The sequence below is a fragment of the Choristoneura fumiferana genome, chromosome 22 (genome assembly GCF_025370935.1).
Source record: "Choristoneura fumiferana chromosome 22, NRCan_CFum_1, whole genome shotgun sequence".
Taxonomy (NCBI): Eukaryota; Metazoa; Arthropoda; class Insecta; order Lepidoptera; family Tortricidae; genus Choristoneura; species Choristoneura fumiferana.
Window position 1 is genome coordinate 6,984,743 of NC_133493.1, and position 26,406 is coordinate 7,011,148.

General features: G+C 36.5%; 3 protein-coding genes across 3 annotated transcripts; 1 reads left to right on the forward strand and 2 right to left on the reverse strand.

Moving 5' to 3' along the window:
- Positions 1-13,708: 13,708 nt before the first annotated feature.
- Mat1 (CDK-activating kinase assembly factor) lies at positions 13,709-17,510 on the reverse strand. The gene is made up of 5 exons (XM_074104580.1): positions 17,188-17,510; positions 16,818-17,114; positions 16,365-16,603; positions 15,788-15,966; positions 13,709-15,349 (listed from the first exon to the last, which is right to left on the reverse strand). Exons 1-5 carry the CDS (start codon positions 17,309-17,311, stop codon positions 15,250-15,252), a joined length of 939 nt encoding a protein of 312 aa, XP_073960681.1. The 5' UTR covers positions 17,312-17,510; the 3' UTR covers positions 13,709-15,249.
- Positions 17,511-18,786: 1,276 nt separating this feature from the next.
- LOC141440557 (m-AAA protease-interacting protein 1, mitochondrial) lies at positions 18,787-20,985 on the forward strand. The gene is made up of 4 exons (XM_074105107.1): positions 18,787-19,222; positions 19,681-19,845; positions 20,485-20,603; positions 20,783-20,985. Exons 1-4 carry the CDS (start codon positions 18,914-18,916, stop codon positions 20,916-20,918), a joined length of 729 nt encoding a protein of 242 aa, XP_073961208.1. The 5' UTR covers positions 18,787-18,913; the 3' UTR covers positions 20,919-20,985.
- On the reverse strand, positions 20,977-26,329 carry LOC141440556 (mucosa-associated lymphoid tissue lymphoma translocation protein 1-like). Its single transcript, XM_074105106.1, has 6 exons — positions 26,149-26,329; positions 24,774-25,114; positions 23,869-24,058; positions 22,253-22,530; positions 21,916-21,999; positions 20,977-21,270 (listed from the first exon to the last, which is right to left on the reverse strand). The coding sequence occupies exons 1-6, from the start codon at positions 26,247-26,249 to the stop codon at positions 21,197-21,199; spliced, it is 1,068 nt and encodes a 355-aa protein (XP_073961207.1). The 5' UTR covers positions 26,250-26,329; the 3' UTR covers positions 20,977-21,196.
- Positions 26,330-26,406: the final 77 nt, after the last annotated feature.

Genomic DNA, 26,406 nt, shown 5'->3' on the forward strand with positions numbered 1-26,406 from the left:
GTCGGTATGATACCTCTCGCACGTAAAGCTACAAGAGATACGGGTTCGAATCACGTCCAGCGATCCGATGTTTTACCGTCTCAAAGGTGGTTACCGTTTTTATCAGTAGCGTGTCTTTGTAATAATTCAATTTCCATAGGGGGAGCTTAATTTTTGCTACTCTACTCACCCATATCTTCCATTCACCTCCTTCATGTGCCTCTTTAAGGTCTGTTAATCTGCTAAAATGGGACTGCATGAGAATGCAGGCTGAAATGGGACTGGGCAGGCCACGTCAGCCGTATGGAACCCAATAGGTGCGCTAAAATAGCCACAGACTGGATACCACAAAACGGACTTCGGCAGCGCGGCAGGCCCAGGCGTCGATGGCGGGATGATCTGGACGCCTTTCTTCGCAGCTAGTCAGAGATCGCCCGAGTGGAGGACATGGAGGGAGGTCTTTTCCCAGCAGTGGGACAACTCTATAAGCTTTTAAATAATAATAATAATAATCTGCTAAAAAAATTCACGCCACATCACTGACGTTAATGTCAATTTGTTTAACGTTATCTGGAATAATAGTCTGTTTGAAGCACTAAGTTCAGTTTTTTTTTGTTTTTTTTTTTTATTATTCTAAATTGACCAGCAAACGATCTCTATCTCACCTGATGGTTCATCATCATCATCCTCATCATAACAGCCGTTGAACGTCCACTGCTGGACATAGGCGTCCCCCATAGACCTTCAACTGAACCTCGGTTGGAATCGGCTTTGGTGGACATCCCACGCCGCGCCTGCCGATCCGCGGTCTCCACAAAAGAACCTTTCGGCCCCAACGACTATCTGTTCCCCGATGGTTGTACGTTGTTTTACAGACAACATTCTGATAGAATTTTGTTTAACAGACATTTTTTATCGTATTATCGTTTCATAGAATAATCAATACGCAGAACACTTACTTTGAAGAAATTTAAAACATTGATTTTTGTTACAAATATAAGTTTTTGTTTAGATTTTCATATCAAAGAATTACAAGTCAAATATTCATTATTCTCATATTATTTAGTTATTATAAAACTTATAACCAAGAAAAACATGCAATTCGTTTTCTGATGTGGTCGCAATTCTTACCTGACCTAACCCACTTTTCTAGTAGCGAGTCGACTCTGACGAGGTCACTGTTCTAACCTAACCTAACCAACTTTTCTGGTAGCGCTTTCTAACCTATTCTAATATATTTTATCGAACAAACAATTATTTGTTAAAAAAGAATTCTACAATTTGATAAATAATAAAGTGAGATTATAAGATTCATTGAATAGTTTTTCTATTAAATATGTTTCATTTAAGTAAATATTCGTTGAAACAATAATATTCGAAGTAAAAATACAAGGACCAAATATTATATGAAACATTTTCTGCGAAACGAAATTTTATGAAATTTCTGTCTGCGAAAGAAGGGAACACCGTTCCCCGATACCTGATGGTTAGTATAGATGAAGTCCAGGTTAAAGTTCACTGGTGCGGTAACAATTTATTTCTCCAGCCTATAGCAATCATGGTTTAGGTGAAAATAAACTAAGAAACCACATTGATGTCTTTATTTTTGTCAGAGTCATTAGCGTCTTCTTAAAAATATTTTTAACGATCTGTTTAATTAAATTTCATAATATTATGAAAGATATTTTCTTGTCGTATTAAAACTACTATAGTATACAGTAAATAATATATTGATTAGTATAGTATACTAGGTCCTTCCCCCCTTTTTACCATACAGTACTACATATAGTCCTGTAGTGTTTTTGGGCACTTAAAACTAACGACACATTTTTAAAGATGTTCGTAAATGTCAAACCAATTTACTACAATCAATTATAGATTAAGGAAATTTATTGATAGAGCGAAAAATCTCTACATTATTTATTTTTACCAAACAAACTGCATTTGCATTGCTTTACTAAAATCATGTTTCGAGAGTACAGTCGGTGTCCCAACATAAGTATCCACTTTTCTATACAACTATTTAGTATGAAAAAGTGGATACATGAGTTAGGGAACAGACCGTAGTACCACTCGGCCATATTCGCCAATTTTTTCCTAGATGTTTTATTCACACCAAACCATTTGAAAATTCACCGACAAGCAAGAGCATTAAACACAATTTAGAATAAAACACGCCGACAATTCAGAGATCCCGTTTTACCTTAGCAGGATTCCAGGCCTAGCACACAGCCTCTTAATTTTAGACATAAAGCATCTATCCTTTACTATGTTACTACATAGAAAAGGACGCATGCCTTATTTTTATACCAACCAGCCAGCATGCTAGAGTCATCATATATTTTTTTTTGAAGCCGCATTTGTCGGTGCGCTTGATCGGGTGCAATTAAAGTGTAAATGCATCGTAAACGACGGAACAAAATGGCGCAGGTAAGGGGTATACCATTGTTCAGTTTGGACCCTCGGTTTTTTTTTAATTAGCAACGGAGTCGAGGTTGCCAGTTGCTTCGCGGTCTAATTGTAGATTGTTGTTAGTTGTGAATTAGGAAATGTTTCATCATCCACATCAAGCCGAAGCAATTATTTCGAGAAGTAAATCGTTGTAAGCTGAGCTAGGAAAATAAATATCTGGCTTTTTGGCTGAGACAACCAGATAGCCCAGTGCTTAGAGAACCTGACTACGAAGCTTGAGGTCCCGGGTTCGATTCCCAGTCTGGGCAGATATTTGTATGAATAATACGAGTGTTTATTCTCGAGTCTTGGTTATTTAATATGTAATTAAGTATGTATTTATCTATATAAGTATGTTTATCCGTTGTCGCTAATCGCGACGCCATCACATAATCGGAGCGGCCAAGGTGATTAAATATATCGAAACGTGAACTCTAATACCTTAATAATAGAGTGCATGTGCAGATATTTTTGACCACCTTGGCCGCTCCGAAATATCTAATGGCGACTGTACAAGCTTTGCTTAGTTTTGGACTAGGTCAATTGGTGTAAATTGTCCCATGATATTTATTCATTTATTATTTTTTTAGCTATAGGCACCTCGTAATTTAAGTATGTGTAATTCCTATCCTCTTATTGTTTGATACGGTAGAGATAGGCTTATACCAACCTACAATAGCCAAGCTTATAATAAAAGCTGCGTCTATTAATTATTTTTGATTTTCTCAACCGAACGAATTTATCCGACAACAGGAAAAACTAGAAAACTATTCGCATAAAAACCCTTTCCAAATTTGTCTTATTAGAGAAGCGAATTGGTCATATCGATAAGTTATCGATGGCGGCAATTACTCGGATCGTAACAAGAGCGGGGACACGACAATAACGCCGGTCGCGTATCGATACTATCGAAGCCAGATACAAATGAATAATCTATAAATGCCATAAAGACAGTCGTTGGCGCACTAAGGGTGTGTAGAACAGGCAAAATGTGTGAAGATTTTTTAAATTCAAAACTTTAGTTAACGACCCGACAATTCGAGCCCTTTTTAAGTAAAGTTCTTTTTATTTTAGTAGGCATAATTATCATCATCATCATAATTTAAGAGTTGCACTCTTGTCGGTGGAGTAATTCCTACTTTTACTTTCCTCTAAGCTTTCGATTTCGTGCTAATATTATTAACGTGATCCTGAATTTGATAGAAATAATTTAAGCTTGGTCTTACTCTTCTTCTCTACATATTAGATGGTGTAGTTTGTAAGATTTTTAAGAATCGGTTCAGGTAGCTCCAAGGAATGTTTCCTGCGTAATATAACAGCACACAAAGTGTACCTCTTTAATAAATTATTTATAATAATTACGATAATTGGTGTTATATTAATGTTTTTTGACAGTCATCCTCATAATGATCGAGGAACTGGAACTGTTTTATTTTTATCTCCCATTATTATTTATTGTGTTATGTGCCTGATCTAAGCCGTCTTAACTCTACACGAGAAGTTAATACGATCCAGTTATTAGGAGAATAATAACTCGACATATTCCATACTCAGCCCGTTTCACAGATATCATCTATGCTATTTTTATTTTATTCATAGAGCACCATCTTTATTCCTTTGTTTACTCCCGCTTCGGAGATTATATTATAATTTGTTCAACGTCATGGAGTTTGGCCCCCCTGTCATGTAGTTGAAGTGAAAATGGGCCAAAAACCTTGCATCAGAAGGACGTTGTTTTGTTTTTTCTTTCGCTAGCGCGGCAGGTTTTCGGTTGGCAATTTTAGGACGTCGACTTTTGTTGTCAGGCAGGTACTAAGCGCCACAACCCACTGTGTGGGCCACAACACAACTGATTGAATATGTTTTTTTTTAAATTACATTTTATATTGTACAGTCATCATTTAGTTGTCTATACGAATAAAAATGTAATAGTCATAATTTAAATACATACTAGTTAAGTAAGATATTTGGTACTTAAAAAGAACTTTATATTTTGCATGCTATTATGTTAGCAAAGTGGTGAACATTTTAATGTATTAAATCTAATACCTTTATAACCAACACAGAATGAATTATTATTATTATAACTTTAAATTTATATAATAATTGTGTATATATTATACCCCGAAACAAATAGGTACCTAGCTCTTTAAAAAAAAACTAGCCATAAATTAAAACATTTCGAAAAAGGAAAACAAAATGTCAAACATGGCAAACTTTTGAAATAGGAACGCGGTCGGCGGAAACGGGTCCATTAGTGCGTTTTATACTTTTTAAATTGATCACTAGCGGGCTGGCACGGACGTCATCGGAACAGCCTGGCCGAAAAAAAACAGCGCCCACCTTAACACACAGTTTACACTGTACCTATTTCTAGGATAGTGATGGGATAATTGTGTGAATAATGTCGACATTTCAAAATTAAAAATATTGACCCTTAATTTAACCATATCGAAAATACAAACTGAGACATGGATGCACAGAAAAACTAGAAAAAGAGACCCCCTACACTACCACTGGACAGGAGTACCTGGGTTCGATTCCCAGCGCTGGTCTCTTTTTCTGGTTTTTCTGTGCATCCATGTCTCAGTTTGTATTTTCGATATGGTTTTACGGGATGGCCGTAAAAGTAACAAATTTGGATTTGAAATAAAAAGTACAAAAAGACTCCAAATTACCAATCATAATCTTAATTTAACCTTAAGTTAGACCAGTTTATGCATACAGTTTCACGGTCACGATAAAGGAAAATTAGTGTGGTCCATTGATATGAACCTCCGCAAAGTAATACCTAACGCCTGAATCAATCCTCCTTAAATACCTTTTAAGCACAATAGGTACCTACGAGTCCGGAAGTTGCTACTCATTCTGTTTTTTGGTCATATGAGCTTTGATTGTGTACAGTCACCAATATCTGACAACAATGTAGATAACACGTGTCAGATATTTTTGCACGCTTCGCTGTGGCAGATATTAACGCAGGTGACTGTACCTATAGTCAATAATCTGCACTGTAATTTTATAACTAACAGTACCTAATAAATTAATAGTAGGTAGGTTGTACAACAATAGCATAAAACGAGCCATTTTACGCGAGACGTTCATATGGCCACCCGAACCGGTATGGCGAGGGTGGATAGATACATTGAGGGGAAAATGGGTTTCATGCTCGAGTTTTACATTCTGCTCTTCACTTCGATTGCGAGGAGATGAAATAACAACAGTGAAAACATTGTTCACTTACTATAGGTACCTACCTTTTATTTTTCACGCATTGCTAATATAGTTATAAATGTTTAATTTTATTGATTTATTTAATTGATATTTAGTTTTATACAAAATAAAAATTATAAAAATATTATATATAGAAACTTTTTTCTTCTTGGTCTTAGACGAAGATTTAATTTATGCACTAGAGCATGAAAAGTCATTTTATGTCGCCTAGATTCAGCTTAAACACGAACTTTACGAGCATGAGAAGTGAAAATATTGAACGGAAAGTACCTAACTCATTTTTTTTTAGTTTTAGAGTTAATGGCAAGAAACCACAAAAAGATACCAACTACATAAATATACACTGTCAGTAAAAACATAGGCACGCTGGTAAAACATTTATCCGACAAAATACAACCATCAATACAACTTAGTTTTTCTTCTAAAAACATAAACCAGTAATAAAAATAACTATCGATACCCCAACTCTAACACTCACCGGGCCATCCTTAAAACTTTATTTATTTATCAAAATACTGGCTTGTATCAGCTCTCAATCATCGCATGTTTTCGGATCACTCGCCGCGCGCCAGACCATCCGTCTTTATAAAACTCAGTGTAAACCAGCCGCTATATTGTACGTTTTTACTGCTAATTAATTTGTTTATACAATAGCGCCGAAAATTTACAGCCGTAATAAAAATTCGCGAGCGTTTGAGGGGTTAACTGTGCGGTGTAGTTGTGTGCTCTTTTAGTTCGGAATAAATTGGGCGGTTTTATAGTTAGCGGTGAAGTGTGACCGTCTTTTAAAGATACTTACGTCCTACTTCTTAACATTACTTGTGCGTACGTGTGTTCATGTGTGTGTGTTTATGAGCTGAGCTGTCACAACGCGATTTCGCGATTACTTTAGATTTTGATTTCTCGAAATGGGTCTTGACTTATTGGCTTATTTATTTAGGTATTTTTAAGAAACTTCAAATCAAATTTTACAATCAATTGACTGACCTGAAATTAAGGGCTAAGTATAGTAAAACTTTTTGTATAGTCGTGTGTTGAATTGATTGCTTTATGAGGGCAATTAAATAACGTATTATTTAAAAAAAATAAAAAACCGGCCAAGAGCGTGTCGGACACGCCCAAAACAGGGTTCCGTAGCCATTACGAAAAAATTAAGTAATATTTTTCTAAGGTTTTCGTATCTTATACGGAATCTTCCAAGTTTAGGTATATTTTATACCTTAGGCTGGTATTTACTCTTAAACTACTAATAATTCTCAAGCAAACTTAGCCGTTATAGTTTTCCTTGAAAGTTTGATATAGGTACTTACTACCATCCTGATTTTTTTTTAATTTTCCACCCACCTGTTGCCATGCCGACAAACTAGTATAAAAAAATGTTGTAACAATTTTGTCGGTTTTTAATTATTTAGTGCAACTTTTTCAATCAATATCTACATGAAATTAACGCTCTACTCCACGTCCTATTCTACCCGCTAAGCTCACAATAACCGTTGCATCGGCCATGTTCCTTCGATGACGTTTCGGCCATCTTGGATCGAGTTGCGCCATTACAGAAAACAAAGGATTCAGCACAATAGCGGCGAATTTGATATGCAGGTTACATGACGAACCATAGACATTTGCGGTTTACATTATGTAAGTTGCTGGTAGATTTTTAGTTGCTATGTGGGTAATCCTAAACTATGAATGTGTGTGTGTGTTAGTATGTGTATGTGTGTGTTTACCTACCCTTTCAAGCTCAAATTCCAGAATGGATGTAAATGAAATTTGACTAGCTATAAGTATGTTGAAAATAGCCTGAATGGCTTCGAGAAAAGTATGGTACGGCCGTGCCTTTGTTTTTGTTTTGCTGGACTTGGCGGGGGCACTGCCGTGCCCCTAGATATCTCATAGCATATGCGTATTTTTTCATCATATTTATTTTGGCACATATGGCTTTTAAATTAATTGCCAAAATCCATATATTAAAAAATGCACATAACGGAAGGCAATCTCATCGACGATATACTCGTATTATAATATTATAGCTAGTCAAAAATGGCTCCATTTTAACGCATAAGTAAGTTACATTTTAATCCGATGTTACAAAAATGTTACCATATAGGTAATTGGGATGTATGAAATGAAATGATCATGTATGAACGGCAAGTCTAAAAACAAGATTTTTTTACAGATGGCCCTCGTTATGCTATTTATACCTATGCTTCGTCTATGCTGTAATTTTTTAAAAATACCAAGGACTTTAGTACAATTCAACTGCCAGATCTAACAATTCACAAGCGTAGCCATGTGTAAGGGCTACTTTGCTTCTAATTTAAAGTCAAAATATCGCTATTTCTTTACGGTTTTAGACCGCTATAACCTGAGGACTATGCAATATTTTTTTTAAACTTTAGTACGATCCCGCAATTCAACTGCCAGATCTATCAATTCACCAGATAAACGCTACTTTGCTTTTAATTTAAAGTCAAACTACTTATCGCTAAATTTACGGTTTTAGACCGCAAAGTTCTAACGATCCCGCACTTGAGCAGCAGATCCCGTATAAAGTCAGTACAATACGGCGGGAGACGCACATTACCTGCTATCTGCACACGGCGACTCCGGAATCACAATATTATCCGAACACTGCGATACTTACTGGCCAGAGATAATCGGCGGATGGAAGAGATTTATTCAAAAAATGGAACGTATTGAAAAAAAGTTAAGTAACTAAAATAAGTAAGGCACACTCGTATTGCTCACCCGCGACTCTTATGATAACTATGTTTATGCAATAAATATGTGTGTTCATGTAGCTCCTCCACCTTCACACTGTAAGATAAAAATACGCTACAAACCTGCGAAGCAAATCAATGGCGTGTGTGTAGTTCCCATTCCGCACTAGGCCCGTATGGCCCAGTCCGGAACTCCGGCCCAAGCCCTCTCATTCTAAGAAGTGTCCTGTGCCCAGCAGTGGGACGTATATAGGCTGGGATGATGCTGATGATGATGAGGATAATCCGGTCATCAAAGCAATTTATGAGTGAAAATTTCATTTAGGTACATATTTCCTCATTTAATGGTCACTTCATTAACATTTTCCTTGTTAATTAATGCGATGTCACTATGACGTTTACTGTGAAATGGTTCCATGATGGCTCATGAATTACAGTCCTTGACCATAGTACTTTGTTTTTATTCAAAACGTTGCACTTGTTAACGTGACAACTCTCACAGAAGAACGCTGGTTCTCTCTCGTATCAATCTATTGTACGCATTACATTGCTGCTCGAAAAAAAAACTAAAATTAATTACGCTCTATTAAGTAGTTAATTCTAAATTAAATTTGTTTTAATATGTTCATAACACTTAACAGGTTCCATGTCCCATGAGGCACACGTGGCTCATGCGTGACTTTACTGGAGCGTCCATGAGGCACATGTGCCTCATGGCCAGTGATGAAAATAATGCCGATGTTCTTTCGATAAATAATAAATTTTATTACGTATTATATTGTTATTTTTATTTTTGAACCACATTTAGATAACCAATGAAAATTACTATGGGGACATTACATTTGGGATATAACATTACTTTATCATTTCATTACTATGCGGAACAGTCAAAAAAACGCTGCACATTGCTTCGAGACAGAGAACCTGTTAAATCTACGTCTGGTTACAGTTAGTGGCTATAATTATTTCACTTTAATTAAATGGATGGAAAAAATCTGGCCCTCTATGCAGTTGTAGGTGATTTTGTATGTAGAGTGGACCAAATTTTGTGCCGCTAAGATATGATAAGCAAATGGGCCCAAAGGAAGAACAGCGCCGTTCGCAAGACCGGCAGTTTTTGCTGATTTGAGACCATTTAGTGACATGCAAACATTAATTTATTTTTCTTATTATAAAGGTTGTAACGGATAATAATTTTCTTTCTATATGCGTACAAAGTGGCGTCTGCATAGGCTCCTCCAGTGTCGCTACCTCCATTGCTCCGGCATGGTATCGTGCGGTTAGCAAGCGGTAATAAGAAGTCAATATTAGCGCGCTAGTTGGGCGGATTTGTAACCGCCAACTTAGTATGGCATATGTTTGCCCGGAAAGGCTACTAAAATAGAACAGTGCTCAGTTCCCACGAACTTTAGCACTTTGTTTTGGTAAGAAATATCAGAATTACCAAATCGATATCAATACGTGGGAGCTTCGTCCGTTAACAGTGACGTAAGTACAATCAGCTGCATTAACATATCTGACACAGCGGAGCGACCGAAAATATCAGACACGTCCCGGCCCTAGATATTTCTAGTCGTATCAGATATTTATGCACGCTTTGTTATTTTCAGATGTTGTCAGATATTGGTGCTGGAGGGTGTACATCGGGTCTTGAATGTCTGAGATCTGTGGCCAAGTTCGGGACTCGTGGCGTCACGCCGTGTGACACTTAACTTTAACTGGCTAGGTATGCTTTCATCAGTTTTAATTTAATCAAAAAAACGGTCAAGTGCGAGTCGGACTCGCGCACCAAGGGTTCCGTACCATCTATTTTTAGTATTTGTTGTTAAGCGGCCACAGTTATACATAATCTGTGAAAATTTCAACCGTCTAACTATCACGGTTCATGACATATAGCCTAGTGACAGACGGACAGACAGACGGACAGCGAAGTCTCAGTAACAGGGTTTGACTTCCGTTTTTACCCTTTGGGTACAGAGCCCTAAAAAAATGACGTGTCCAATATTTGATATGTAGGTAACCTAATTGACGACTAATTCGATTTTTTTAAACTACCCGATCCAAGGGGATGGCGTCTTTGATCAAGATAAACCCTTGAATGTCTCTACTTCTTTATGAACCTCAGAGCAACACAAATAATGAACTCTGGTTGAGTTCCAAACGCGTCAGTGTAGTGCGATGGCGGTGATAGTTGGGTTTGTGTGATTTGTGTGTGCCCTTACAGTGCGGTGGGGGCGAATGCACACACATTTGTTGCATATACTCGTGTCTAAGCCCACGGGTGAGCAAATTGTTTTTAAATAGTTCATAGCTAATCGTTGGGAGAGAAGAGTTCTCGAGTGGCGACCACGAACCGGAAGACGAAGCGTTGTCAGCTCTCCCACTAGGTGGGCTGACGTCATAATGAGAATTGCGGACAACCGGTAGATGCAAGTGGCGAGTTGTCGTTCATTGTGGCGTTCTAAGGGGGAGGCCTTCGTTCAGCAGTGAACGTCTTCTGGCTGATGATGATGATGATAGGTTCATAGATTTGGACCCCCGCAAAAAAGATTCAATAAACCTACAACTAAAACCACAAGCAACTAAGCAAATGGTTGTCTGGAAGAGATTGCTTTTAAGCCTATTGTCTACCCTGAATCTAAGTGTTTATATTATAAGAATTTTGTATTTATGGTGTGCAGTAAAGAATATTTGTATTGTATTGTATTGTAAAGCCGTCTCCACACCGGCGGGCGGCTGAAGAGCCCCGGGCGCCCGGCAAGTTTACACAGGGCCAATTAGGCTCGCCCCGCGGCGCCGTCCGGGACACATGGTAATTGTATCGGGACACGTGCGCGACGGGTAATGGAAGCCACGGATATAATAATCCGTACGTATCCTACTGATATTATAAACTAGCTGTTGCCCGCGACTCCGTCTGCAAAGAATCCGTTTATCTCTAGTCCCAACGCTAGCGAGTAGCGAGAACAGTGTTTCTTAGTATGGAAATTGTATCGCTTTTGACGCCGGGTGACAAATTTTTCATTTTAAACACTCTTCTCGCTACTCGCGAATGAGGGTTTTCACAGAGGCGAAATATCGCTAGATGGCGTTAGTAACGTTTGCTTGCGATTGGCCCATTTAGTTTTTTAACCAATCACGTCAAACGGACCTCACGATTCTAACGCCATCTAGCGATATTTCGCCCCTGTGAAAACCCTCATTTAACAATTTCCCGGGATAAAAGCTATCCTACGTCCGTCTCGGGGTCTCGAACTATTTCCATATTTTTCATATAAATTGGTCCAGCAATTTAAGCGCGAATAGGTAACAGACAGACCCATAGACAGACGTACAGAGTTACTTTCGTACAATTAAGAAATACATCATTTCAACATCGACTTCAGCATCATTTCATATAAAGTCTAGATGGGATAGTTGTTCTGCTTTACATAAAGAGATCATCATCATCAGCCAGAAGACGTCCACTGTTGAACAAATTCCCTCTTAGAACGCCACAATGAACGACATCTTGCCACCTGTTAATCACCAGTTGCCTTAAGCAGACCTACCTAACTACCTACCTATTTACCTACTGATGTGCCAATGTGCCAATGAAACTTTCCAAAATTGCGAAACATCTCACAATTTTGGATAAAGATTGAAACTTTTCGTTTGTTCAATTTAAATTTCCTTAAGTAGGTAAAATCACCAGCATTAATATCTGCCACAGCGGAGCGTGCACAAATATCTGACACGTCCTTCCGGCCCTAGAAATAGAGTCGTATCAGATATTTAATTTTATGCACGCTTGTTGTGTCAGATATTGGTGCTGGTGACTGTACCTACCTATATCTTGTGAACATTTCCAAAAATTACCGAGAACTTTTCCAACTTTTTGGAAACTTTCCACAACTTGCGCATCGTACCTAGGTACCTATAATTTAAGTAACTGCCAAATTTCAAGTCTTTAGCTCCAATTGTTTAGGCCGTGCGTATTTTCTGTAGTCAATTCGGCGTCATCATCAGAATGACAATTATTAATTAGACATCCATCAATTTTTTTACAGCTTATTTTATCCAAAAGATAAGCGAAGAAAGTACGGAAATAAATCACTGCTAAGTAAACCAATCGCTATCTAATCCCTTAATAATTTAATCTAAGCCGTCGATATTGGGTAACACACTTTCCTGTCCATTCACCAAATCCAGAAATCACAAGAAGTGATAATGCATATACGATATATTTGTCCGGTTGTCCATATATGTCTACCGCTTGAAAATGCCCTAAGTCTATTAAGGCGATGCTTAAAAATGTGCCTTATTCTCGATGATCGAGTTATGGTATATGAATGCTAACTAAGGAAGTGTTATGATGGATTCAAAGTCAAATAAAGACATACCTACGACCAAGGAGTAAATATTTGACGAACGATAAGGTGTAAAAGTGCCGCTTAGCACACAACCAGTATTCTCTGGAACCTAATACTTCAGTTTTAGAGACCATTTTCATGTATACCCGATGCAAGTTCATTGCATTAAAGTATGACAAATACAGGGATGTTGATTTTAGAGTTATGCGCCGACAAAAAGCAGGCTTTAGCTTAAAGCACGTGTCGGTGTCTCTATAACTTAATACCAATAACATTTCATGTTAAAAATTAACACTAAGTTTTTTACAAGCCAGCGCAGAGTCGTGAGTTCGAACCCGGGTTTGCACCTCGGAGTTTTTCTCAAAATCTGAAGGGCCTAAATGCTGTATTATTTTGAGTTGATGACCTTTGAATCTAGATGTGCGTATTCGTAAGTATATTTTATTATTTAACATGAGCTTTTCCGTAAAGCTAAAGCTAGAATGTGAGGTTAGGTATGTTTTGTCGTGTCAAATTTGCAATCGCTGTACTCGTATTGGACCCGCGAACCTCTTACAGAGTGTACTGTACACCTATACTTGAAAGATTAAGGTAATTAACTAAATTTAAACAAGTCTTTGGGTACATTTCAATTGACATGAATAACTTTAATGAGATTCACTATAAGACGAAACCGTATTTATTGTTTTTTTTTTCAGATGTTACTTTGTCTTCTATGAGTCTTGTATAAATACAGTTCATAGTTTTTTTTTTTTTTTTGTTTGTGTTCAACAACAGGGCTAACGCTGTATACTAAGGTATAAAGTTATCATAATAAACATCGGAATCAAAAATATTTGAACAATGACGTAAATGCGTGTTCAATATTTTTGAGCACCTAACTTAAACAGCTTGTTTATTCTGATGACTGTACTAGTTAACTATGTATGTGATAAGATAATAATATTGTTAATGTATTAAAAATACTTTTAGAATGCACTCAATTTATTACCAAGACAACGACAACAACAACAGACACGTGTTAAATAGCTTAACCAAGTATTTACACTCTTAAAAGCGAGTTATTTATTAACAATACTTAGAATTCCTAGCGCTAAAATTTAAACAAGCTATAAAATAAACCACCCAATGAACAATTTTGAACTTCGCCTACGCCTAAAGTGGTATGAACTGTCGTATCTACAATACCCAAACAACAAGATGCAATAACGATCAGTACGGATGAGCCAGTTCAATCGTGATCCACTGTTGACCACTTTCACGCTAAATGGATACCTAGTATGATAAGGAATGTACCAAGTAATCAGAGCAATTATGTTACATCGATCCAGCCATAATTCGCAACTTTAGTGTTAGTTTTAAATAATTTCGATCCAGTGATTGACAATACACAATGCGAGTTTCATTACTTTGTGGAGAGGTGCGGCAAGTGATCGATCGTAGAAATAAATGTACCGCAAGTAGCAGAATAACTCTCGCACCGACTAAATAAGGCCCTTGTAAAAGTTATGGTCCTTGTACACCTATACAATTAAGACCACGGTCGAATATTGCTCATACTCATATGACTAAGATAAGATAGTTGTAGGTATGGGTCGAAGACGGTACCAGCCGTCTGTCTTTGTATTTGCGAGAAAGTGTTAATTTGTCTAAAATTAATTGGCGAACTTGCGGATCATAAATTCTTACATTCTTCTTTATAGTTTAATAAAACAGTGGCATTCGTGTACATATCGACGCTTGAAACGAGTAATGGGATAAGCTACATCATTGGGGATGCCATTGTAAATAACGTTTTCGAAACGTTACTAACAGTTATTTGCGTAACGTTTTCTAAAACTCAACTGTGCGTGTCGTGTTGCGGGCAACAAGCATGAACCTCTGTGTCGAACCACCCCCACAGTGGAGAAAAAAACCAAGTGCGGAAGTGCGAGTCGGGCTCGCGCACTGAGGTTTTACTGATCAATACTGATAACATTTTACATTACATCACATCAGTGCTGAGACCTGTTTCAAAACTTCAATCGTGTATGGCGTAACGTAGGGTATGCTTGTCTCCATTATTGTCGAAAAGCGATATTTACTTTACTGATCATGTAATCTACTATAATCAATGATGGATGTCAATTTACCACAAACTAACAATACTGAATTAATAAATCTAGATTTTTGTGATAAACATTTACATCTATCAATATGCTAGATTACACGACATACCTTGACAAGCTTGTGCGTCATACCCGGTAGAACCCAATCACATTCAGAATTTGCCGCACTTAAAAACGTTTGGTACGTTGGCACTGTTGGCCTCTGCCACAGAGCGCCCTGTAACTAGTAAAGGTATAGTAAATACCACAATATAAAAAAAAAAATCAGTTATTATTGAATGTCTAGTCTTTGCTTAAAGGTGTATGCGAGCGAATTTTTTACGACATATGTATCCCATTCCTCTTCAAACCTCGACATGACATTGACAGCTAATCGAGTACAATAACAGCATCGACGGGCGGCTGTCAGCTGGCGTGGTAGAGGCCCGCGAGCGCGTCCTGCAAAGCGCGCAGGCACGGCAGCGTGGACGAGTAGCCGCCTGCCTTCTCCGCTTCGTTCTCTGCTCTGTTGGAGTAAAAACAATAGCTTAAATCATATCTAATAGGCCCCACAGACACCCCAAAAAATCCTACTATCAGATTCGGCAGATTTCCTACCAAAACTAGAACCAAAGCGACCCTGAGTTAGTGGGCATACATACGGAGTTCGGGAGCAATCGGCGTCGTGTTGGCTCTCCCACAAGCAGATTTCATTATTTTTCGTGGCTAATGGTAGTGGAGGTGGTTGTTATCCAATAACAAATAGAATAAAACTGAAAGAACGGAAGGAAGAAAGAAAGAAAGAATATGCGCGAAGCCCTGGGCGATATCCTTGTTTGCCACCCACTAAAGCCCTCTACATTTTTTACTTAGATTCGTCACTTTTCCAGTGTTCCAAACATTTTCCTTCATACAAACCCTGTCATAACAGTTACAAATGCTACTTAAAATCGCAATTTCTTACCGAACATGCTGCAAATATCCACCGGTGACAATTTCTTGTATAGAAGGAGCACTTGGTCCACACCGATCTGGTATAATCGGTGCTTCATACTTGTACAGTGGACCTTCTTCAAACGTCGGTAACGGCTGCTGGCCGCTCGCGCCGCGCGTGAATTTAACACCCGAGGAGAAGTGAGTCACCTGGATCAATTCAAATAGGATCATCATTATCTCCAGTCTATAACATCTTACTGATGGACATGAAACTTGTAAGCAGACACTTATGGAGAGCTTTGTTGATACTGTACCCCGAAAGGAGTGAAATAAAGGATGAAGTGTTGATTGCATACCTAATCTAAATAGCTGAATCTACAGATGTAAAATTTTATATGCTATTTCTCACATTTTTATTATTATAAATCTATTTGTACCATAATATAATACTATGTTCTGTGGATAAACCATTCATTAATTCCTTGGTTCAATCATTAATTCATTTAATACATTAATTCATCTCTCTTTTAAAAATCTAACCCCTTAGGGGCTGAAATATGAATATGAGACAGAATTTAAGTTCCAAACACCAGCAGTTAACATACCTTTGGTACAATTGGCACCATTTCAGCCTCCTGCTTATTAGCAACAGCATTCTGAGCAAATGTATTCAAAATATCCTTAGCGTCTCCCTCTGCAAACATCAGCTCATCAATTAATGCTTCTTTCTCACGAATCTTAGCTTTCTTGGCCTCTTGTTCCATTCGGAGTATCTCTGCTCTCCTCAGATCCTCCATTTGCTTCTCTATTTCCAGGATTTCTTCAAGCTCTAATTCTTCACGGCCTGTAATCATAAACTCATGCATTTAATGTCTAGGCTAGGCACTTCTGTGACAAAACTATTCTATATACTACTTATATGCAAAATTTCATCTCAATTGGTTGAGTACTTTAAGCATAAATGTTTAAAAAACAAGCATACTCACATTAACAAATAATAGCAATTACAGTGCTAGAACTTACAAGGTAATTAAATTTCACAAAAATGAAATACTTACCAGCTTTTGCCTTGTTCTTAGTAATTAGTTCTTTATTCTCCTTTTTATACTGTTCTATCTTTTTATTTGTATTAACTATATCTATATTGTTAGTTAAGTTAAATATTATAGTTTCTATTTCTTCCAAGTAATCATTATATTCTCTTAGAGTAGCAAAATCTTCTTCTTTTTTATTGTAGTCTTTCAAAACGCGCTTTCTTATGTCTATTTCTTTTTCAACCATTGCATCTTCGAACAATTGAACACGGAAGTTGCTTCGTCGCAGCGGCACATTACAATCGGGGCATGATCCAGATCCTTAAAAGAAATAAAGGCGGCAAATTAAGAATTTTCTTTTAATGAATATTGATATTATGTATGAATAGTTTACCTTTTAAAAATAGCAGATCTACACAACTTTCGCATAAAGCATGGCCACAAACGTTTACCATCAACTTGAGCGAAGGATTTCTGTACTTCGTCGTCTTACAACGAGGACAAGCTTGGTCGTCCATTGTTGGAGCCCTATAAAATGTTTCTGTATTTTATTATTATTTATTGTTCTTTTTGAGTGCAAATTCGAATTCGCACGATGGATGGAATGGAAAACAAAGAAAAATTCTGACAAGTTTTGTTTGTTTGTGACATTGACAGTGACAGGTACACCGGCGGCACTTTTTTTACAGTGGTGCTTGATTTCATATTATAATGAACAATCGACCGATTCAATAAATGTAAATATAGTTTTAGAATATAACTGATGAATTTAGATGAAATAAACTTAACTTTATTATGAAAGTGATAAATAATACGTCGTATATTTAAATTATCAAAGCAGAGGTCGAAATAGCCCATCGATTACAAACACAGAACCTCTTATTAGTCTGTGCACAGAACACCTATTGTATATTTCACCTATGATGAGTTCTGTGACACTTGAAAATTTTCCGATTTACGCATACTCTGCTCGCAAAATATTTTTTAAAAATATTTTCTAGTTTGAAGCAAAATAATCATAAAAATTTAAAACTGTACATTTTAAATATATGTAGCAATATCAGTGTCCATAAAATAGTCTCCATCGCATACGATAGAAAAGTATTTATTTTTCTAAATGACGCAATGTGTGAAACGGAACAGAGTAGTGACGTGGCACAACATTTTCGGCAATTGCCGCGGTGCATTATTCAATAACAATGAACATTTAGATATTTTAAAATTTTAAACCAAACTTGCAAGATTTTGTAAACGTGGCTATTTGGAACACGGTCGTAGCCATCTTGCTTAAGTGCCTCTTGTGGCCAGTGCTTGTCAGTATCACTGTCAGTACGAGTGCGTCTGCCACAAGGCAGACAAATACGAGTTGAGTCTCTATTGCATTTTCTTTGCATTGTATTTTGTTATTTTTCATATTTGATGACTTTTGTTACTGTTTCTCGTTAGGTTTGTTGTTATTTTTTTGGCAAAATGCCGAAACGGTCTAAAAAGACTGTTTTGAACTCCTAGAGTCGGCAGTTTGTAATTCGTTTGAGGGATTTTTTTGAGCGAGAACGAGAAAACTGTGTCCCGGTGGGCGGAAAACTGGAAAAATATTATTTTTTAAATATAACACAACTTCTCCAAAAATAGGCAGTAATAACTCGTAGAAAAATCGATAGTTCACTCGATAAATGGTACATCTCTAAAACTTTCAAACTCGAAACGTCACAGAACTCATCATAGGTGAAAAATATTATAGCAAAGACTACAGTATATATAGTAGCACTTGGTACTACCAAGTTGGTAGCACATCACTATAACTTTTTTAAATATTTTTAGCTTAGTCAATGGAGTCATAACTATACATATAAGCCAAAAGTAATTTAATAATTGTTAAAAATTGTTTTAGAAAATATATTTCAAAACTTGAATCCAAAAATTACTATTTGTTTTTACGAATAAATCAATTTTCTATTTGTAGGTCATTTTTAATTTGAATATTTTCGCGTAAACGTCAGTTTGACAACCCCAATAGTTAAGTAATTTTGTATGAATACTGGAACTTTATTATTTTTCATGTTATGCTGCTCAATTCCGGTGAAGGAAGTGCATTTTTTACGTGAAATCCATTTTAAATTATGAATTTAGCTATAAGACAGGTCCTTACAGGGCAGTCCTTTCGAATATGCAACAGAGTTACCTATAAATGTTTACCAAAACAACTACCTCTAACCTCAACATGCTCTGTTGTACGATTTCGGAATTATTGCGATAACAATGTGGAAACGAGGAAGCTACCACAGCTCATGGAGTTTCCTCCTGTCGTGTGGCCTTCTTTTATCAAATTCATTAAGAACTGGATGTTTGCCAACCTGATAATCAGGCCCTATTTTGAGCCGGAATTTAGTCTATCAGAGTTCATAGAAGCTTCCAAGCATGCAGTTCAGGTGAGCTTCCGTATAAATAAACCCACAGTATCGTTGTATACATTCATTATTGCTGCTTAAAATAAATTCTTAAATCTGAAAATGTGTCTCAATGCTTTTATGTTATGGATGAAGGATGAATCTGGTCATATATTTTGTATAATTATGTAACTCACTGTTAAAAAACTGATGTAAGATTAATGGTGATATAATGTATTTTTTAAATATATTTTACCTATTATGGCCTTACACTCCATAAGTCCTTGTGTACTTCATGAAGTATTAATCAATTGTAAGAATGACTGCCGAACATAATATGTGGTGTGCAAATTTTTCAATGAAATTAGAGCTTTTAATTTATTGATATAATCACAAAACTGAGAATTCTTAGCTCAGTCTGTAGAACTATGTGTGGTAAAGAAAAGTCAGGACATACAAGGTATAAAAAAAATGTATAACAACTTATTTTCTTCTGCTAGGTTGTTTCCGAAGCCCTTCAGAAGAGTGACTTCAAGTCACTAGAAGGCCTTGTAGATAAAGAGGCGATTGCTGCTCTTAAGACTGCCGTGTCCCAGCTGTCAGTTACCCAGCGGCAGCTACTGTCCATCGAGAAGGAGGACATATTTTATGCTTTCCCATATCAAGTAAGTTCTTTTCTTTATACTTTATACTTACTATTACTTTATATTTACTTATTTATTATTACTTTATATTGAAAAATTCTTTCGCGACTAAAAGTATATACCTACCTGTTGACTGCTTGTTTGATAGTGACACAATCCAAAATAAAAAGGGTGTTGAAATCAAACTTTGTTTGAATAGTGACATATTTTATAATGTAATACCCTAGAATTTTGAGCTGTGCCACCATTAAATTAAAGCAGCACTATGTTAACTATAAATATTTGAAAGGAAGTATCAAAAAAAAATGTGACAGTCATTAGAAAGAAATATCGTAACTTTTTTTAAAGAGATCTCTTTCTTACACAATACTACATGTTGCTTTAGTACTTTTCCTTTCAAACATTGTTTATTTTGGCTAAGGTGCTAGGTAAGGTTGGTAATCAATATTTTTTATTTTTTTTTTCAAATAGCTTATGTCCAATAAGACAATTTAGCCAGCGTCAAGGTTGAGAGCTACAAATGATCTGTGTGTTATTTAGGTGTATAGGATTGTGTTGGTTTTTTCTTCTTGGTCATCACATCTGATTTGTTGGTATAACTGGTGTCGCTATAAATGATTCTGACTGTGTGGTAATATTATATTTCTACTGTTATTTCAGGTGGGAGTCATGTTCGATGAGTCTGACAAGCGCTGGGTGGAGATAACAATGTGCTACCATGTGCTGCGCGGACTGAAACAGATGCAAGAGACCGGGGACTTGCCACCGGTCACACTAGGGTAACACCACATTGGCATAAACATTTAATCTTACGAATATGAACCTAATACAAATTATTGAAGTTGTATTGGCTAATAATACCATTCTAAAGGTCAGATTATTCTTCGCGCCGCGCCGCTTTAATATTACGCGGTGCACCTAGCCATCAGCACCTTTATATTAAAATTATCTGTTTCAGAGTCCAACCAGAATACCAAGATAAAATCTTCATCCTAAACTACAGATTCATCCGGGAATTCACAAAAGGTGTTGAAGACAGCTGGTGGGTTAACATAGTCAACCATTTCCAGCCGCAGTCTATGATAAAAAAATAGATAGTTTATGCAGTGTTCATTCAGTCTAAAGTTGTGTATACAGAATAAAATGCAGTCATAATTTGTTTATAAATGTTTATTTTTACCATAACGGTATTTCACTTTTTCTTAGCTTTTAAACTTAATGTTTATCTTACATACAATACAATGTTCGTAAATTTTAAATATTTCATCTAAACTCAATAGCACCAAGTTTTAAGTTGCACCACTAGACTCTGTACATGTTTTAAGAGAAGTACTTTACTACATGAAATTAGAATTAGAAATAGGGATTTATCTTAAAAAACGCTGCAATAACCTTCATATGCTTTGCATAATTCCTGTATTTTGTTCAAAACATCTTCAACGTCACCTGAAGCAAAGATTAGTAAATTTAAGTAATTAAAATTAAAAAACGAAAAAGTTTTTGGGATAAAAAAAAAGTTCAAGAAACAAAATTTATGAGAAGTAACGTCGATGACCTGTGAAGGCGCAAAAATTCAATCGTAAATGACTCTACCTATAAAAAGAATTTTAAAATAACGACATTGAACAATATACTTATATTCCTGCAAATAAGTATTTTAAATACGCAATCTTTTGCGAAATTTCATGTTTCTTGAATTAACAGTTGAGATTTTTGTCATTTAACTTTCGGCGGACATTATAAACCTGTGTTATGCAATCAGTGCACGTATTTTTGCGTGTACAAAGCAAATAAATGAGGGCGCCACTTCCTTCATAGCTTCTGTAGGTATTTTTCACGTGAATATCTTTAATAAGGCATCAAGAGGAAACAAAGTCTTTAGATATACAGTCGAGGAAACTGAAACAAATACCAGGGTAAAAACTTTGTGCTATTAATGTACTGTTGACGCTATCCAAAGAAATCATAGTGAAATTGATTATGAAAACTTTTCACCCTGGTACATGATTCAGTTTCCTCAACTGTACCAATATAGAGACTAATTATTTCCTCTTTGGGCTGTGCCTCATATAAAACAATTAATATCATTACCTCTAGCTGGATCATACAACGATCGTTTAGCCACTCCACACTGAAGTTTGATAGGTCTTTGTCTCTTCATCGAATTCTCCACATCTGGAAAGAAAATAGATGCTTTACATATCTACATGTTACTGTGAGACTTGGATAAGAAGAGATAGAGGAAACTGCCTAGAACTTATCTAAGAGGCGGGAACAGAAGAAATTTAAAATATTCCATATTTATACCTAGAGTAAAATTTTGAAACCTGAACGATAATAAGTTAATACTTAACTTAATTTTTTTTCGATGCGTTACCCAGGGGTCTCCGACATTGAAGAAAAAAAAATTTATTTTTGTGATAATTACCTTCATGAACCTTATCGAGCAAGGCACTGACATCCAGTCCGTCTTCCAACCGCGTGCATAAAGCGTTCACATACTGACTGCCCCTCGGTACAATCTTATCTGTATCTCCTGGCTTCAGCTCATATGTAACATTATTGTCTATGGTATGTGAACATTCTATCTGTAGAACCTCGTAGGCTGCTTGTGACGATTGCGTGGAGTAGGCTATGAGGCTGTTTTTGTGAATGGAGTATTCTTCGACGTCCGATATAGCGCTGAAGATTTGGGGGTTGGCGCCCCTGTAATTTAAATAATTTGAAGTTAACATAATGAACAGAATCAAATGAAAGATCTGCCGTATTGTCTAACGCACAGGCGCTCGCGATTACGTTCACTGTCTCTCTTTCTACCCTCATCCATTAAAATTCCAAGTATGTTAGGCAATAAGTCAGTTTTCCTCTCTTATAATTTCAGACCCATTTAGTCAGTTGTCATTTTCGTAACTTTGGACATATCAATATCTATGTCGTCGACTTTACAAATGTTAAATATTACTACTACTTCCTGATTTTTGGATCTAGTTTATTTTTTCGTAATTGTGTATCCAAGTCATATAATTACACTTTCGCACAGATTGTGCTTGGCGGCAAAAATATTAACTGAGTATGGAAAATATGTTTCAAAAACATGTTGAAACAGTTTATGTACATATATGCCAATACTCAAACTGGTGTACCTACTTTATAAGGTGAAGCATGCATCATGGAAACTAGCTATACTTTTCTGGTTTTTCAATTAGTTTTAGCTACTGTATACAGGGTGATTCAGGAAATGTGAGCAGGACCAACCCTACCGGATTCAGTTACAAATTCAAATTCTTTATTGCATGTCACATTACAGTACTATTACAAGGTCTTCCCAAACACTAAAATCCTCAGGCGAATCAATCTCAATGGCATTGAGTCTTTGTTAATTAAAGGACAGCTAAGGTGGTGCCGACACCTGGTGCATATGAACAGTTTTTTCTATTCCGTGGTTGATATGAACGATGGTAGACTCCCTAAGGCCATCTTTTACTCTCGATTAAATGAAGGAAAGCGGACTACGGGAGGCCAGTTCTTGCATTACCGGGACGTCCTAAAACGCCACCTTACCGCATGTAACATCCCATGCGAGAGTTGGGAAGATCTCGCTAGGTAGAAACTGGGATGGCGCCGCTCTGTAAATGAGGCTGTTGCAAATTTTGGAACGCATTGCTTGGAACACCGGGATGCCAAACGTCTTATTATAAAGATTCGCCCGAGACTTTCCTACACTTACATGTATAATGATAGTGGTCAATTACAATGCGCGCCCTGTAACAGGACCTTTAAGACTTAAGTTTGGCTTTGCCAGGCATATTCAGGCACATAATAAACAAGCCTAAAGGTTCGCCTTTGTCAGACACGATATGGCAGACATCATCATTACAAGGTCTTAAAAACTAAACAAAGGTAGCAAACTAATGAGTACCTAGGTGATGTCTAATTGATGTTACTTCAATCAAAATTATAATCATTATCAATTACTGAGGGTGAGGAATTGTTCTTGCTCATACCTCCTGGTTCATCCAGTAGTGAAAAAAGCTTTCCTAATACCTATTCAAACAAAGCCTGCACATATCCATGATGAGAACACTTAGATCCGGCTTGCACTTGTTAGCCTCTCGTAGCACATAGTTTTCGGTGATACAGTGGCTCAACTGGATGTCTTCTGCCGGGCAATCAATGCCGAGCATGCATTTAGTGTTGCACAGTTCACATCCATGCCCCGCGTAGAATACAAAACCTGAAAAAAAGTTCATACACAACTTTAAGATTATTCAACATATGCATGCATAAAAACGGACAGTAGAACATGAATGAAAAAGTATTTTTAAAATTATATATATATGAAATCTTGGTATGACCTATATGAGGGTAAAAATGTCACAGTTGAAAAGAAAGTGGCGCCTTTTTTAAGGGCACGAATCTGAATATCGAAAATTGAAATATCAATAGTTAAAATATAGACGATCAAAATATTGAACTTAACCTAGGTAGGTACTTTTGATATTTTGACCGTCGACTTTTTAACTTTAGATATATTGATTTTAGATATTCAGATACATCCTCCATCCTCTTTTCTAATTTCTATTTGTTTTATTTTGTATTTCATTAATTTTAATTACTTACAAATTTTAACCAAGAAACAAAAATTTATTTTAAACAATATACAATTAAGGGTAACTACAATTAAATTTTCAATTTCATATTTTTAATACTAATGAAGATTATCATTTTAAAGTGGTTAAGTGGTTGTGGTGGTATATGATACAATATCCCATCAGGTGTATATGGAAAAAAATACTTTAGTAAGTAATTCCTAAAGTATTTATTTTGGGGTAAGGAACCTGATGTGTCAGGGAGGCATATGTCCAACAGTGGACATCCTACAGCTAATATACTGATAATGATAATGATCAAGGAACCTGCAAAAATTAGTAAAATTTTTAAATACTTACAATATGAATTTTCTGGTATCAAATCAAATACCTTAGCCAGAATTTCTTTCAAATCATTACTTGTTGTATTTTTTATGGTCACAACAATAAATCCTAAGTGCTTGAAACTGCTGGCCAGCAAATCACAGTCTATGGATGGAGTTACTAATTTTGACAGATGGTGGTACTTCTCATTAGCTATCAAAATGGCTACTTTAGTCTCTGGCCTATAATAAGTTCTGATCAGTTTAGTGCTCAGTGCTTTATTTAGGAACTCCCTGTACTTTTGCACTGTGCAGCCATTTCTATCAAGACTTTTTAATAATTCTTCACCGGGTATCTTTGCCTGGTCAAAATGTATGCTGAAAATGTTTAAAAATATCAATCAGTAAAATATAATAAAATATGAGATTTATTCAATGGTTAATTTACAACTAGAAGTCATAATTAATAAAAAAAAAAACATTGTTAAAACCAAGGTTTAAACCTTGATACATATTGAAAAATCTTAACTCTATACCTATATGATGTTACTGGCTGCCTATGGAAAGAATTGTAATGAATTTAGGGTAAAAAAATAAAAGGTCAATTGCTGCTGTAAAACTATTTACAGTGTTTTGAAATTGTGTATTTTTGATATTAATCAATATTAAAAAACATAGAAATACAGTTTGTAGGCCTTTTTTCATTTATCTCTGGGTATACATATTAAAGTTTAATATACAGTGTTACTTGAATCAATGGTACAAATGAGTTTCTAGTATCTAGTTTCTTAAAGATTCCTTAACACAGGTGTTTTAGTAGAGACAGCAGCCAATGTAGATAAACAGTAACTTTGTTGACAATAGTGTAGACCACTTTTAACTACAATGTCTGTATATTTCTGCTCCTGACTATACCACTGGATTTCCCATAATTTTATAATGTTTCCCTTTTGCATTGCTGGTTAGTTTTAGTACATTACTGTAGAGGCCGGGAAGTACAGGTTGCCGGGCAAGCAGATATAGACGGCAGAGCGTAGCGAGGCTGGATAGGGAGGGATGCGAGGCCGGCAACCCCACGTTTCGGCCGAGGCTTGTATAGTGCTTTTCTCAAACATGACATGAAATAAAATAAAAAAACGAGAAATAAAGCTGGCGGGATGCTAGTCTGGTCGCGCTAACTGCTGGCGGGGCGGGTGCTGCTGGCGTAGGCCGTGTCGCAGAGCGCGCGTTGAAACAAGACGGTCGCATTGCCGGCCAGCGGCCTGCAAAGTTGTATGAAATCTCTTTGCAGGCCGCTAGAGTGACCGTGCGCAGGCAGGCGAGCCGCAGCGCCTGCAGCGCGATACTTCCCAGCCTATTATTTGTAACACAACGTCAATATTTCATGTCATGTTTGAGAAATAAGAACTTACTCCAAGTGTGCTAGTTTTGCGACAACTTCGCATTGTTCTGTAGTTAAGGCTCCAATAACTTTCTTATACTCCGAAAACGGAATTTGCTGTAACAGCGACATGGTCAGATAATCAATTAATTAAGGAAAATATTTAACTAAAACAAACAAATGAAACTGGTTGGTTAGGTTAAACAGTGATAAAAAAAGTACATCAACAAACGTCACTTTTGACATTGACATAACAGAAGAGTATTTTCATTACAACGAAACATCTCTT

Bases quoted from the DNA above. Each gene is read 5' to 3' on its own strand.
- LOC141440556 (XM_074105106.1), bottom strand. From the start codon at position 26,249: ATGTCGCTGTTACAGCAAATTCCGTTTTCGGAGTATAAGAAAGTTATT. The intron at 24,059-24,773 runs GTAAGTATTTAA...ACTTTTTTTCAG, and splicing joins GATACCAGAAAATTCATATT to GTTTTGTATTCTACGCGGGG. The intron at 21,271-21,915 runs GTAATGATATTA...TCTTTGCTTCAG, and splicing joins GTTGTATGATCCAGCTAGAG to GTGACGTTGAAGATGTTTTG.
- Mat1 (XM_074104580.1), bottom strand. From the start codon at position 17,311: ATGGACGACCAAGCTTGTCCTCGTTGTAAGACGACGAAGTACAGAAAT. The intron at 17,115-17,187 runs GTAAACTATTCA...ATTTCTTTTAAG, and splicing joins AGATCTGCTATTTTTAAAAG to GATCTGGATCATGCCCCGAT. The intron at 15,967-16,364 runs GTATGTTAACTG...GAATTGATCCAG, and splicing joins TGGTGCCAATTGTACCAAAG to GTGACTCACTTCTCCTCGGG.
- LOC141440557 (XM_074105107.1), top strand. From the start codon at position 18,914: ATGAATTTAGCTATAAGACAGGTCCTTACAGGGCAGTCCTTTCGAATA. The intron at 19,223-19,680 runs GTGAGCTTCCGT...TTCTTCTGCTAG, and splicing joins CTTCCAAGCATGCAGTTCAG to GTTGTTTCCGAAGCCCTTCA. The intron at 20,604-20,782 runs GTAACACCACAT...TATCTGTTTCAG, and splicing joins TTGCCACCGGTCACACTAGG to AGTCCAACCAGAATACCAAG.